Source organism: Oncorhynchus masou, chromosome 10, assembly GCF_036934945.1.
Source record: "Oncorhynchus masou masou isolate Uvic2021 chromosome 10, UVic_Omas_1.1, whole genome shotgun sequence".
NCBI lineage: Eukaryota > Metazoa > Chordata > Actinopteri > Salmoniformes > Salmonidae > Oncorhynchus > Oncorhynchus masou.
The window spans coordinates 314,986-329,990 of NC_088221.1; the positions used below are offsets into that span (position 1 = coordinate 314,986).

General features: G+C 42.8%; 1 protein-coding gene across 11 annotated transcripts in view; it reads left to right on the top strand.

Moving 5' to 3' along the window:
* The window catches only part of mycbp2 (MYC binding protein 2), a 301,049-nt gene that overhangs the window by 178,902 nt on the left and 107,142 nt on the right, over positions 1 to 15,005 (top strand). For 10 of the 11 annotated variants that reach the window (XM_064975618.1, XM_064975623.1, XM_064975614.1 and 7 more), the window contains exons 34-37: positions 2,369 to 2,506; positions 3,124 to 3,302; positions 9,605 to 9,747; positions 12,527 to 12,627. In XM_064975618.1, coding sequence (XP_064831690.1) covers positions 2,369 to 2,506; positions 3,124 to 3,302; positions 9,605 to 9,747; positions 12,527 to 12,627 — 561 coding nt within the window. The remainder of the gene's footprint in view (positions 1 to 2,368; positions 2,507 to 3,123; positions 3,303 to 9,604; positions 9,748 to 12,526; positions 12,628 to 15,005) is intronic. The other variant, XM_064975616.1, reaches the window with a different exon arrangement.

A 15,005-nucleotide genomic window follows, 5' to 3' on the forward strand; every position in this document is an offset into this window, starting at 1 on the left:
TGGCACTGTCTTCAACGGTACTCCCACCGGCTTTGGTCTTTGTCATGGTAGCAACATATGTTAGGCTTTTACTCCTCGCAGTTCCAGACAGGGCAGGTCACTGGGAAAATTTAAATCAACAAACAGCAGGGAAAACAGCCACAAACCCGGGACAATCTGCGGTCCAAGCCACAATGTCGCGGGCTGCGTTCAAGAACACCTCGCAAGCTTGGTGTCCAGCTAGCTAGCAGCTAGGCTAACTGCGACACTAAATAGCTCCTCAGACCCGTCCTTGGTCGGCAGGATCACTGGAAAGATATACATTTGAAGTCGGAAACTTACATACACTTAGGTTGGAGTCATTAAAACTATAGTTTTGGCAAATCACTTATGAAATCTACTTTGTGCATGTCAAGTCATTTTTCCAACAATTGTTTACAGACAGATTATTTAACTTAAAGTGAATTGTATCACAATTCCAGCGGGTCAGAAGTTTACATACACTAAGTTGACTGTGCCTTTAAACAGCTTGGAAAAGGCTTATTGACATCATTTGAGTCAATTGGAGGTGTATCTATGCATGTATTTCAAGGCCTACTTTCAAACACGGTGCCTCCTTGGTTGACATCATGGGAAAATCAAAAGAGATCGGCAGTATCTCAGAAAAAAAATTGTAGACCTCCACAACTCGGGTTCATCCTTGGGAGCAATTTCCAAATGCCTGAAGGTACCACGTTCATCTGTACAAACAATATTATGCAAGTATAAACACCATGGGAACACACAGCCGTCATGCCGCTCAGGAAGGAATCGCGTTCTGTCTCTTAGAGATGAACGTACTTTGGTGCGAAAAGTGCAAATCAATCCCAGAACAACAGCAAAGGACCCTGTGAAGATACTGGAGGAATCGGATACAATAGTAATTATATCCACAGTAAAACGAGTCCTTTATCGACATAACCTGAAAGGCCTCTCAGCAAGGAAGAAGCCCCTGCTCCAAAACCTCCATAAAAGCCAGACTTAGGTTTGCAACTGCACATGGGGAGATGTCCACTGGTCTTTTGAAACAAAAATGGAACTTTGGCCATTATGACCATCGTTATGTTTGGAAGAAAAAGGGGAAGCTTGCAAGCCGGAGACACAATCCCAACCGTGAAGTACGAGGGTGGCAGCATCATGTTGTGGGGGTGCTTTGCTGCAAGAGGGACTGGTGCACTTCACAAAATAGATGGCATCATGGGGAGGTAAAATTCTGTAAATATATTGAAGCAACTTCTCAAGACATCAGTCAGGAAGTTAAAGCTTGGTTGCAAATGGGTCTTCCAAATGGACAATGACCCCAAGCATACTTCCAAAGTTGTGGAAAAAAAGTCTTAAGGACAACAAAGTCAAGGTATTGGAGTGGTCATCACAAAGCCCTGACCTCAATCCTATAGAACATTTGTGGTCCAAACTAAAAAAGTATGTGCGAGCAAGGAGGCCTACAAACCTGTCTGTTACACCAGCTCTGTCTGGAGGAATGGGCCAAAATTCACCCAACTTATTGTGGGAAGCTTGTGGAAGGCATACCCTGATGAAGACAGCTTGGCTGTCGAAACGTTGGTATTACATTTTTGCATCTGAGCTAGAGTGTGCAGCTCTCTTTTATTTTCAAGCTTGTGGAAGGCTACCTGAAATGTTTGACCAAAGTTAAACAATTTAAAGGCAATGCTGCTAAATTCTATTTGAGTGTATGTAAACTTCTGACCAACTGGGAGTGTGATGAAATAAATAAAAGCTGAAATCATTCTCTCGACTATTATTCTGACATTTCACATTCTTAAAATAAAGTGGTGATCCTAACTGACCTATGACAGGCAATTTTTACTAGGTTTAAATGTCATGAATTGTGAAAAACTGAGTTTAAATGTATTTGGCTAAGGTGTATGTGAACTTCCAACTTCAACTGTAAGCAGTCCCAGCAACTGATGCTTTGTGGGATTCAACATAAGAAGCTAGGTAGCCACCAATAACTTTCCAATATACTTTTAAACAACAAACTTTCCAAACAACATAACCCGAGCTCGTCCTCGTTCCGCGTACCATAGGAAGTGACGTTTTTCCAGGAGACACAGTAGAATGGTCTGACTACAGAAGATATGTCGTTGTCATTCAGTTTTATTTTTTATTTTTCTTATTATTTTGTTTGATACAACGTATTGGAAGATTTTAGGTCCCTCTGAACTAGCTCCTATAGTCACAGTTCGCTACAGTTCGCTACTATCGCTTTTCAACAGTCAAAGTTCAACAATTGCTGGAGGTATTTAAGCTTCCCTAGGAATTCTTAACTTTTTGTTTCTCACCACTTCAGTACTTTCTCTCTTTCCCCTCTACCCTTCTCCCCCTCCAGGCCCAGACGGAGCACCCTGGGGATTCGGTCCACACCCACAGGTGGACGTCTCTGGAGCTGGTCAAGGGAACCTACAGCACCGATGACTCTCCCAGCGACATTGCCGAGATACGCCTCGATAAGGCCGTGCCACTGAAGGTACACAGGACGAGAATTATGTGCCCTATTCAGTAGTGATATGGGGGGAAAATCGATAGTTACAAAATGTAATTTTTGGGGGAATAATTCAAATTGAAATTTGACTCAAGTATCGATTTGTAAATAAATTCAAATCTGTTTTTTTTTTTTTTTTTTACTGTTAGCTAGTGCTTGTCTGCTTTACCTGCGCCAAAACTCCGGTATTTTACATCCTATAGCTTGATCTACATCTTTTTAAATTGTTAGCCAACATGTTTTCATCTCTTTTATTTCCCTGATCCAAACTCGTTTACTCATGCTCTTGTCTCTATGAAGCAGAAAGATAGTGAGCAATATGTTTGGAACTTCAAATCTCAATAAAGTCGCTGTATCGAATCTCAAGGCATACAGAATCATCCGAAGTGCAATTACATATCAGATATGTTTGTATCATGATAATATCGCAACATGAGGTACCTGGCAATTCCCAACCTGCTCTGCAGACATATCTATTCATCAGTCTAACCATATATGTATGCATGCATCATTCTTCTTTAGTATTTTTTTATACCACAGACTCTATGCAACTTATGATATGAAAACAATATATGTTGCACAATCCTGTTTACATTCTACAGGAGGGTGTGAAATATGCTGTCCGCCTGCGTAACTATGGCAGCCGAACGGCCAATGGGGATGGAGGGATGACCACGGTTCAGTGTTCCGATGGCTTGGCCTTTACCTTCCGAACCTGTAGCCTGAGCAGCAACGGGACAAACCAGACTAGAGGACAAATACCACAGATGCTGTACTACAGGTACGCACACAGACACGTGCACAGACAGAGGATATGATGTTAAATACTGTTGAAGTAATATGGCTGCAGGTTCATCTGCCTCACCTAAAGCCCATTATTGTGGGAAGCTGCTATAGACCACCAAGTTCAGTCAGTATCTGGATAACGTGTGAAGTACTTGATAATGTATGTTATTTCAACAGAGGTATATTTTCTGGTGTTTTAATTATTGACTGGCTTTTATCAGGCTGCCCTCAAGAGAACACTTCAAACTGTACTTAGTGCCTGCAACTTGGTTCAGGTTATCAGTCAACCTACCAGGGTAGTTACAAACAGCACAGGAATGAAATCATGTATTGATCACATCTTTACTAATGCTGCAGTAATTTTGTTTTAAAGGAGTATCCAAATCCATTGGATGTAGTGATCATAATATAGTACCAAAGGCTGGGCCTAATAGTGTATAAGAGGTCATACAATACATTTTGTAGTGATTCCTATCTTGTTGATGTAAATTATATGTGTTAGTCTGTGGTGTGTAATGAGGAGCAACCAGACGCTGCACTTGACACATTTATGAAGTTGCTTATCCCAGTTACTAATAAGCGTGCACCCATTAAGAAAATGAGTGTAAAAATGCTTAAAATCCTGTGGATTGAGGAGGAATTGAAAAATGTTATGGTTGAGAGGATGAGGCATACTTCAAATTGTGAAATCATGTTAATAAACTGAATAAAAAGAAGAAACAAAGATAAATGACATAAAGAGTGATAGTAAAACACTTGGGAGCACCTTAAATTCAATTATGGTCAAAGAGGCAAACTCAGCTATATCATCCATTGGCTCATTCATCACAACAACCACTGATATTGCCAACTACTTAAAGGATTTTTTAATTTACAAGATTACCAAACTATGACATGCCAGCAACAAATGCTGACACTACACATCCAAGGGTTATTGATAAAAGTATGAAAGCCAAGCATTGTAATTTTGATTTTTGTAAAGTGAGTGTGGAAGAAGTGAAATCATGTCTGTTGTCAATCAACAATGACAAGCCACCGGAGTCTGACAACCTGGATGGAAAATGACTGAGGATGATAGCGGATGATACTGCCACTCCGATACTGCCACTCCCAGGCCTCTGAGGGTACAAAGTGATTCCGCTACCCAAGAATAGTAAAGCCCCCTTTACTGGCTCAAATATCCGACCAATCAGCCTGTTACCAACCCTTAGTAAACTTTTGGAAAAAATTGTGTTTGACCAGATACAATGCTATTTCACAGTAAACAAATTGACAACAGAATTTCAGCATGCTTATAGGGAAGGACATTCAACAAGCACAGCACTTCCACAAATGACTGGCTGAGAGAAATTGATGATAAAAAGATCGGGGGGGCTGTTTTGCTAGACTTCAGTGTGGCTTTTGACATTATCCATCAAGGTGGATTATCTTTTTCCTAGATGGCGTAGCAGTCGGACGTCTGTTTTGTCAATGTATACGTATTTTTCTTTGCATATATTTTTAATCTCAATTTCCATCTATGGACTGAACATACTCTCGCCCCACTCAATGTGGTACGAATCTGCAATTTTTTTTATACTTTAGAACCAGAACCCCCATCAGTAGCTAACGAGCTACTAGCTAGTAGTCAGGCAGCCACTGCTCGCAGTCATCACCGTTAACTTGGACATCAACACAGTGCGATATCAACCCAGAGCATATCGGACTGCTTTTTCTCTACCACATCTCTGGATTCCAACCGCATGCTCTGAACCTCTACACCGGCTCATCGCAGCTAACTAGCTGCTATCCGAGTGACTGCTCCTGGCTAACATCTCTGTCCCGAAGCAAGCACCAGTTAGCCTCGAGCTAGACCCATCTCCCGGGCAGCTGAAGAAGTCAATCAGCCATTTCTTGGGCTACAATACCGCTTTTGCCATTTGGTCGATCCATCACGACTGATCTGCCGACGTAACCGTCCAAAAGGGGTTTCAACGGTCTCTTCCATTGTGACGTCCCCCGGATGCCCATCTGCTAGCCCCAGCCCGCAACCTCTCCTCACTCAATGCCTAGGTTTACTTCCACTGTACTCACATCCCACCATACCCTTGTCTGTACATTATGCCTTGAATCTATTCTGCCGCGCCCAGAAATCTGCTCCTTTTACTCTGTTCCGAATGCACTAGATGACCAGTTATTATAGCCTTTAGCCGCACCCTTATCCTACTTCTCCTCTGTTCGTCGAGGGATGTAGAGGTTAACCCCTGCAGCCCCCAGCACCACCCCCATTCCCCAGGTGCTCTCATTTGTTGACTTCTGTAACTGTTAAAGCCATGGTTTCATGCATATTAACATTAGAAGCTTCCTCCCGAAGTTTATTTTATTCACGTCTTTAGCACACTCTGCCCACCTGGCTTAGGAAGGCCACTAAAAATCCTGAAATTTCCATCTCTAACTATAACAATTGCCAAAGGGGGTGGAGTTAGCCTGCAGAGTTCTGTCATCCAAGTTTGTGCCCAAACAATTCGAGCTTCTACTTTTAAAGACCCACCTTTCCAGAAATAAGTCTATCACAGGTGCTGCTTGTTATAGACCCCCTTCAACACCCTGCTGTGTCCTATCTATCTTCAGAGTTTGTACTGTTAGGTGACCTAAACTGGGACATGCTTAACACCCCAGCCGCCCTACAATCTAAACTAGATGCCCTCAATCTCACACAAATGATCAAGGAACCTACCAGGTACAACCCTAAATCCGTAACAATGAGCACCCTCTTAGATATCATCCTGACCAACTTGCCCTCTAAATAACCCTCTGCTGTCTTCAACCAGGATCTCAGCGATCACTACCTCATTGCCTGCGTGCGTAATCGGTCCGACCGATTTGACCACACCTCATCACTGTCAAACGCTCACTAAAACACTTCAACGAGCAGGCCTTTCTAATCGACCTGGCCCTGATATCCTGGAAGGATTTTGACATCCCTTCAGCAGAGGATGCCTGGTTGCTCTTTAAAAGTGCTTTCCTCGCCATCTTAAATAAGCATGCCCCATTCAAAAAATATAGAACTAAGAACAGATAATGCCATTGGTTCACCACAGACTTGACTGTCCTTGACCAGCACAAAAATATCCTGTGGCGTTCTGCATATGCATCGAATAGCCTTCGCGATATGCAACTTTTTAGGGATGTCAGGAACCAATATACTCTGTCAGTTAGGAAAGCTAAAGCTAGCTTTTGCAAACAGAAATTGGCATCCTGTATCACTACAGTGTCCCAAAACTTTTTGGAATTAAAGTCCATGGAGAATAAGAGTATCTCCTCCCAGCTGCCCACTGCACTGAGGCTAGGAAACACTGTCACCACCGATAAATCTACGATCGATAATTTCAATAAGCATTTTTCTACGGCTGGCCATACTTTCCACCTGGCTACCCCTAACCCGGCCAACATCTCAGCACCCTCTGCAGCAACTTACTTCTCCTTCACCCAAATCCAGACAGCTGATGTCTGAAAGAGCTGCAAAATCTGGATCCCTACAAATCAGCTGGGCTAGACAATCTGGACCCTCTTCTAAAATTATCTGCCGAAATTGTCGAGCTTATTCAACCTCTCTTTCGTATTGTCTGAGATCCCCAAGAGATTGGAAAGCTGCTGCGGTCATCCCCCTCTTCAAAAGGTGAGACCTTCTAGACCCAATCTGTTATAGACCTATATCCGTTCTGCCCTGCCTTTCTGAGGTCTTCGAAAACCAAGTTCACAAACAGATCACCGACCATTTCGAATCCCACCGTAACTTCTCCACTATGCAATCTGGTTTCCGAGCTGGTCATGGGTACAACTCAGCCACGCTCAAGGTCCTAAACGATATCACAACGGCCATCGATAAAATATAGCCCTGTGCAGCAGTCTTCATCGACCTGGCCAAGGCCTTCGACTCTGTCAATCATCACATTCTTTTCGGCAGACTCGATAGCCTTGGCTTCTCAAATGACTGCCTCGTCTGGTTCACCAACTACTTCTCAGAGTTCACTGTGTCAAATTGGAGGGCCTGTTGTCCAGACCTCTGGCAGTCTTTATGGGGGTGCCACAGGGCTCAATTCTTGGGCCGACTCTTTAATCTGTATATATCAATGTCGTCGCTCTTGCTGCTGGTGATTCTCTAATCCACCTCTATGCAGACAACACCATTCTGTATACATCTGGCCCTTCTTTGGACACTGTGTTAACAAACCTCAATGCCATACAACATTCCTTCCATGGCCTCCAACTGCTTTTAAATGCTAGTAAAACTAAGTGCAACCTCTTCAACCGATCGCTGCCCGCATCCTCCCGCCCAACTAGCATCACTACTCTGGACGGTTCTGACTTAGAATATGAGGACAACTACAAATACCTAGGTGTCTGGTTAGACTGTAAATTCTCCTTCCAGACTCACATTAAGCATCTCCAATCCAAAATGAAATCAAGATTCGGCATTCCTTTTTCACAACAAAGCCTCCTTCACTCATGTTGCCAAACATATCCTCGTAAAACTGATGATCCTACCGCTCCTTGACTTCGGCAATGTCATTTACAAAATAGCCTCCAACACTCTACTCAGCAAACTAGATGTAGTCTATCACGGTTCCGTCCGTTTTATCACGAAAGCCACATATACTACCTACCACTGCGACCTGTATGCTCTCGTCACTACGTATTCGTATTCGTCGCCAAACCCACTGCCTCCAAGTCAGCTATAAGTCTTTGCTAGGTAAAGCCCTACCTTAGCTCAGCTCACCATAGCTACACCCACCCGTAGCACATGCTCCAGCAGGTATATTCCACTGGTCATTCTCAAAGCCATCACTTACTTTGACCGCCTTTCCTTCCGTTATGGCTTAGAGTAAAGCCAGTGTGTCTATGTATGCTGATGACTCAACACTACACATCAGCTACTACAGCAACTGAAATGAGTGCAACACTTAACAAAGAGCTGCAGTTAGTTTCGGAAAGGGTAGCAAGGAATAAGTTAGTCCTAAATAATTATATAACTAGAAGCATTGTATTTGGGACAAATCATTCACTAAACTTCAACTAAGTCTTGTAATAAATATTGTGGAAATTGACTAAGTTGAGGTCATGGTCAAAACATGTTGATACAACAGTAGCTAAGATGGGGAGAAGTCTGTCCATAATGAAATGCTGCTCTGCCGTCTTGACAACACTATCAAAAAGGCATGTCCTAAAGGCCCTAGTTTTTTCGCACCTGGACTACTGTTCAGTCGTGTGGTCAAGTGCCACAAAGAGGGACCTAAGCTTGGCTGGCCCTTAAATGTACATGGAGAGCTAAAATGAATTCTGCCAGGTAGCCTAGTGGTTAGAGCGTTGGGCCAGTAACCGAAAGGTTGCTAGATCGAAACCCTGAGCTTACAAGGTAAAAATATGTTGTTCTGCCCCTGAACAAGGCATTTAACCCACTGTTCCTAGGCCGTCATTGTAAATAAGAATTTGTTCTTAACTGACTTGCCTAGTTAAATAAAATAAATAATAATATGCATGTCAATCTCTCATGGCTCAAAATAGAGAGATTGACTTCATCACTACTTGTTTTTGTAAGCGGTATTGACAAGCTGAATGTATCGAGCTGTCTGTTTAAACAACTAGCACACAGCTTGGACACCGATGCATACCCCACAAAACATGCCATGTGGTCTCTTCACAACCCCCAAGTCCAGAACAGATTATGGGAGGCACACAGTACTACATAGAGCCATGACTACATGGTACTCTGTTCCACAACAAGTAACTGATACAAGAAGTAGAATCAGATTGAAAAACAGTTCAAATGCACCTTATGGAACCACGGGCACTGGTGAAGAGACACACACAGGTACAGACACGCAAACTCACACGCACTCTACGTGTACGTCATTTAGCAGACACTCTTATCCACCAGAGCGACTTACAGTAGTGGGTGGTTACATTTTCACTTGTACTGGTTCCCTGTGGGAATCAAACCTACCACCCTGGCGTTGCAAGTGCCATGCTCAGCCAACTAAGCCACACAGGACGCTACACAAATGTGCATTGTAATATTGTTATATAGTGGTATCATACGTTTTGTTTTGTGCATTTGTGGTGGTGTAACAGTGTTATATGTACATTTTTATCTTTTGACGTATGTGTAATATACATGTCTTAATGTGTTTGTACCCCTGGAAGAGTAGCTGCTTCCTTGGCTAATGGGGATCCCTAGTAAAAATACAAATGCCATTCCCAATGCTAACAACCATTGGTAGTGCTAACACATGCGGGTGTGTGTGTCTTTTCCCGTAGGAGTGAGTATGACGGAGATCTGCAGTCCCAGCTGCTGAACAAAGCCAATGAGGAGGACAAGAACTGCAGCAGGGCTCTCGCAGTGGTCAGTGCAGTGGTCAGAGCTGCCAAGGATCTCCTTCACAGGGCGTTCACTGTCGATGGTAAGATCTGAGAGCTCCCTGTGAACAAGGCAAAATCTGTCAATATTATTTTCATAATAAGTGACGTATGACAGGAGGGACATCGAACTATAGCCTATTGGCAAATTGTACACACACATTGTAGCATATGGGCCTCTGTACGAAAATGCCCGCCTGGCGAGCGTTCCAACACATTGTACACACATATTGTAGCATAAAACCAATAATTGTAGCAAAAAAAAAAGTATATTTTCAGAGCGATAACATTACACATGCTGCCTTCTGTCTGATAACCCTACCTAATAGCCAATGCACGCGGTTCCTTTTTCATCCCAACTTTCCACATAGGGGATTTCAGTACAATTAGTTTCAACTTTTAATGTCACATTTACTTTCTTGTACTTGAAACTAATTGCATGGCTTTCACAATTAGCTTAATATTAGGAGATAAGAAATACATATAGTAGCAATGGAAAGCTGGGATTCCTTTTCAATAGTAACTATCAAAACTGTGTTTTCACACTCGATTGTATTAAACATTTTGCGCAATGACTGGGCTTATAAGAACATATTATGTTCTCTTTCAATTATTTGTTAAACATTTCAATAGTGAAATTCACCATAATCTCCTAAGTAGCATGAAGAACTAATTATACCTATCTGTCAGACTGGTCGAGTGGCAAATGAGGGAGCCCCTCCCCTCACAGTAAAGAGCTACCCGCCTGCCTTCTGATCGTCAGCACTACTTGATCTGTTTTCCTGTTTAACTGTTCACCGCAAAGCGCAGTGTTTATCAGCACTTCTATTTTGTGTTGGGTGATTTTATCAAAATGAAACGTTTTCTATTGGGGTAGGAATTTGCTTCACCACGAACGTCACACGGCTAGCTGCAGAGACTTGGCTAGCTTAGCTGTAAGGGTGACTGTCAAAGACTCCAGCCACCCGAGTCATAGACCCGTCTGAAGTTTGCTGGAGAGCATTTGGATGATCCAGAAGAAGATGGGAGGAGAATGTCATATGGTCAGATGAAACCAAAATAGAACTTTTTAGTAAAAACTCAACTCGTCGTGTTTGGAGGACAAAGAATGCTGAGTTGCATCCAAAGAACACCATACCTACTGTGAAGCATGGGGGTGGAAACATCATGCTTTGGGGCTGTTTTTCTGCAAAGGGACCAGGACGACTGATCCGTGTAAAGGAAAGAATGAATGAATGGGGCCATGTATCGTGAGATTTTGAGTGAAAACCTCCTTCCATCAGCAAGGGCATTGAAGATGAAACGTGGCTGGGTCTTTCAGCATGACAATGATCCCAAACAAACCGCCTGGGCAACGAAGGAGTGGCTTCGTAAGAAGCATTTCAAGGTCCTGGAGTGGCCTAGCCAGTCTCCAGATCTCAACCCCATAGAAAATCTTTGGAGGGAGTTGAAAGTCCGTGTTGCCCAGCAACAGCCCTAAAACATCACTGCTCTAGAGGAGATCTGCATGGAGGAATGGGCCAAAATACAAGCAACAGTGTGTGAAAACCTTGTAAAGACTTACAGAAAACGTTTAAACTCCCTCATTGCCAACAAAGGGTATATAACAAAGTATTGAGAAACGTTTGTTATTGACCAAATACTTATTTTCCACCATAATTTGCAAATAAATTCATAAAAAATCCTACAATGTGATTTTCTGGATTTTTTTTCTCTCATTTTGTCTGTCATAGTTGAAGTGTACCTATGATGAAAATTACAGGCCTCTCTCATCTTTTTAAGTGGGGGAACTCGCACAATTGGTGGCTGACTAAATACTTTTTTGCCCCACTATATGATTTGTTTCAGCGACTAAGGAGATTCTGTTGAATTCCACTAGTGAGATGTCTCTCTCTTAATATCAGAGAACCGGGGTTACAGAAATATCACTCCACTCAGCTGTTTGAGCTACTAAGGAGATTCTGGTGAATTCCACTAGTGAGATGTCTCTCTCTTAATATCAGAGAGCCAGGGTTACAGAAATATCACTCCACTCAGCTGTTTGACCTACTAAGGAGATTCTGGTGAATTCCACTAGTGAGATGTCTCTCTCTTAATATCAGAGAACCGGGGTTACAGAAATATCACTCCACTCAGCTGTTTGAGCTACTAAGGAGATTCTGGTGAATTCCACTAGAGGGGATGTCTCTCTCTTAATATCAGAGAGCCAGGGTTACAGAAATATCACTCCACTCAGCTGTTTGACCTACTAAGGAGATTCTGGTGAATTCCACTAGTGAGATGTCTCTCTCTTAATATCAGAGAACCGGGGTTACAGAAATATCACTCCACTCAGCAACCAGCTGTTTGAGCTGCATGCTGTCGCTGCCTGACAGGTGATACTCCAGTCAAACTATAGGCTCTTTGTGCGGTGGACATGTGATAAATGTACAAAAATACATGTGCCAATTTTAATTCCACTACATTATTCAAATGAACCTAGAATTGGTTGCATTTGTTTCAGCGGATAACCGACTAGTTATTGTGCTCCTCATTCCTGAAATGACCTCCAGAATATATAACAGCTGGATATATTAGACCTGGTCTCATTAGGTCACTTTAAGACTTTACAGGACATATTCATTGTGGACTGCACTTGTAAAGTATAATAATTCTGATCTGTCATATGTCATTGTATCTGTTTCAACTGTTGATTTCTGTAACAGGGCACCATTGAAAAAGAGACTGCTCTCAACTGGGATTCCCTGTATAAATAATGTTTAAAACAAAAAGAAAACCATCCCTATATGTCTTTGCTATTAAAACCTGTGCTCCTGTCTGAAGCAGAGGACATCCCTGAGCTGCTGAGCTCTTCCAGCCTGTTCTCCATACTGCTCCCCCTCATCCTGGCCTACATCGGCCCTGTGGCTGCCTCAGTACCCAAGGTGAGATGTGGTAAAAATATCTGTGAAATAGGCTTTACATTTTTTTTACTGCTGTATCTCGTCAAAGATCCCCAAGGTGAGAGCAAGGTGTTTGTTTGTTTTTTCTAGATGAAGCACATTGATCCAGCATAGCACTCTTTTTGAAGCTAGCTTTTTGTTTATCAATGGTCAAAGCAAACCCAAAACAACTGTCAATAATCACACACAACAAGTGGGTGCTTTCCTGGGGTGACATGACTCAGATCTGGACCATCTCTACATTGAGCTCTGGACATAGCTCTTTGAGGAACCTTTGCAGGAGGATGGAAGGTAGACGCTTGTTGGCACTAGTCTTCTGAAGTGTGTTGAAGACCTTGATGCTGCCATATCTGGCTTTCTGCTGTACTGTAATTCATCTGGAATGTTGAGTAGCTTCTGTTGGGCTCTCTCCAATGAGTGTTCCCCCAACCCTCTTGAACATGCCTCTGTGCTCAAAGATCTCCCCTATGAGAATGAAGAAGGGTCATGCCCCGCTCTTCCTATCCGTCTCATCATCATAGTCACCGGTCACTGTCATCCTCTTGGTAGGATAACAAGTCTCCAGGCAGCCATTGTCTTCAGGAAGTGACCTTCAGGTGCTCCGGAGAGGGGCTAAGGAAGGCATAGAGCGCCTAGCTCTGACACATCCGCTCGTCGGTCGGCATTTTAGCATTGAGCTGATTTTTTTTTTTTGCCTACTTGAGGATTATTTGGTCAACAGATTTGAATGGCAGTTAACTGATGGAGGGCAGCTTGACTTTTTTCAAGGAGGGGAAAAAGTTGGTTATCTTCCTGTGCAGTGCCTGAAGCCCTGTGAGCTACCTGGTTATGCTCTTCCGGCTGTTCTTGAAGTCACACCTTTTGCAGGAGGCTCACACTGATGAAGTAACATGACATCTTCTCCTCAGCTCTGGTGAGAAGGGACGTCCTATACCCCAGTTTGAGAAATGTGCTGCTGCAAGTCGTTGTGCTCCTTCTCCATGGCCCCCATCTCCTCATTCATTTAAACTACTTTATAGAGGTCTTTATGGATCCAAAAGGTTACACCCGTTTCAAAGTGGGCCTGGGGCTTTCCCACCAAAAATGCATAAACAAATTAATATAGAGACTTGTTCTGAAAAGGCCCGGGGATAACTAGACCCCTTCTGTATAGACCTGGACGTATCAGACCCGGTCCGATCCGAATGAGGGAAGCAGCAGAAAAGTACATTTTAAGCTACTTTATTAACCAGAGCTGATAAAGCGAGAGAGAGAGAGGTTGCTGCTCTAGCAGGGACTGTGCTGCGGGAGAGACGGCAACCAACCAAGGGGACTCTCGCTATAGTAGATAGCTTTTATTTATCATCCAATACAATTATGTCATACATTGCTTAATTTGTAAATCGGGAGATGCCGGAACAAAACGTGTGAGTGGGGTGACCTAGCTAGGGTACCAGTATTCTGAGGTACCAGAACGCATACATAAAAATAAAATTATAAATTATAATAAAGCATTGCATGCATATCACATTTGCATAGAGAAGTAGAGTAGAGGCACTAAGAAGTTGCACACATGGGGGGGAACATTTTAGTGGCCTAGGAACATTTAGCCTTTTATAAACACATTTCATTGCAATTCTAATCATTTTGTATGATTAGACTGTCAGAATATTTTTTCTTGAAATGACAGGATACTTTGACACTGAGAATCTGAGATCAATAAAAACGACCTTGTCTTGAATATTCAATAGCCTAGATCTAGGTGTGTGGAGATGCACATATTGTAGGCTACAATTTGAGGAGGAAATTATAGTCCTAAAACTATGCATTAGGGATGCACAATATATCGGTGCATATTGGAATTGGACGTTATTAGCTAAAAATGCTGACTTTGGTATCGGCCCAAAGTCTACTATGATGTGCAAAACGAATGTCAAAGCTAACGTGCATACCTATGTAATGTAGGTACATGATGTGATAACGCCACGTAAAATGTTGCGCTACACGTGCAACACAGCATTCGTAACTTAGCTCACATTGTCTGCTGTATGGATCGAGCATTCAACAAGTCCAGCAGTCATTTGGAAGAGTAAGAACATTTCACCGAGACTCCAAGGCGAAATCCAATAACCTTTCTGGCGCAGGAGTTCCGCTAGCGACCCACCTCGACAACATCCGGTGAAATTGCAGAGCGCCAAATTAAAAATAGTCATAATAAACGTTCATAAAAAATACAAGTGTTATACATCGGTTTAAAGATGAACTTCTTGTTAATCCAGGCGCTGTGTCAGATTTCAAAAAGGCTTTACGGCGAAAGCATACCATGCGATTATCTGAGGCCAGCGCCCCGCTTACAAAAGCATACACACATTTTACAACCA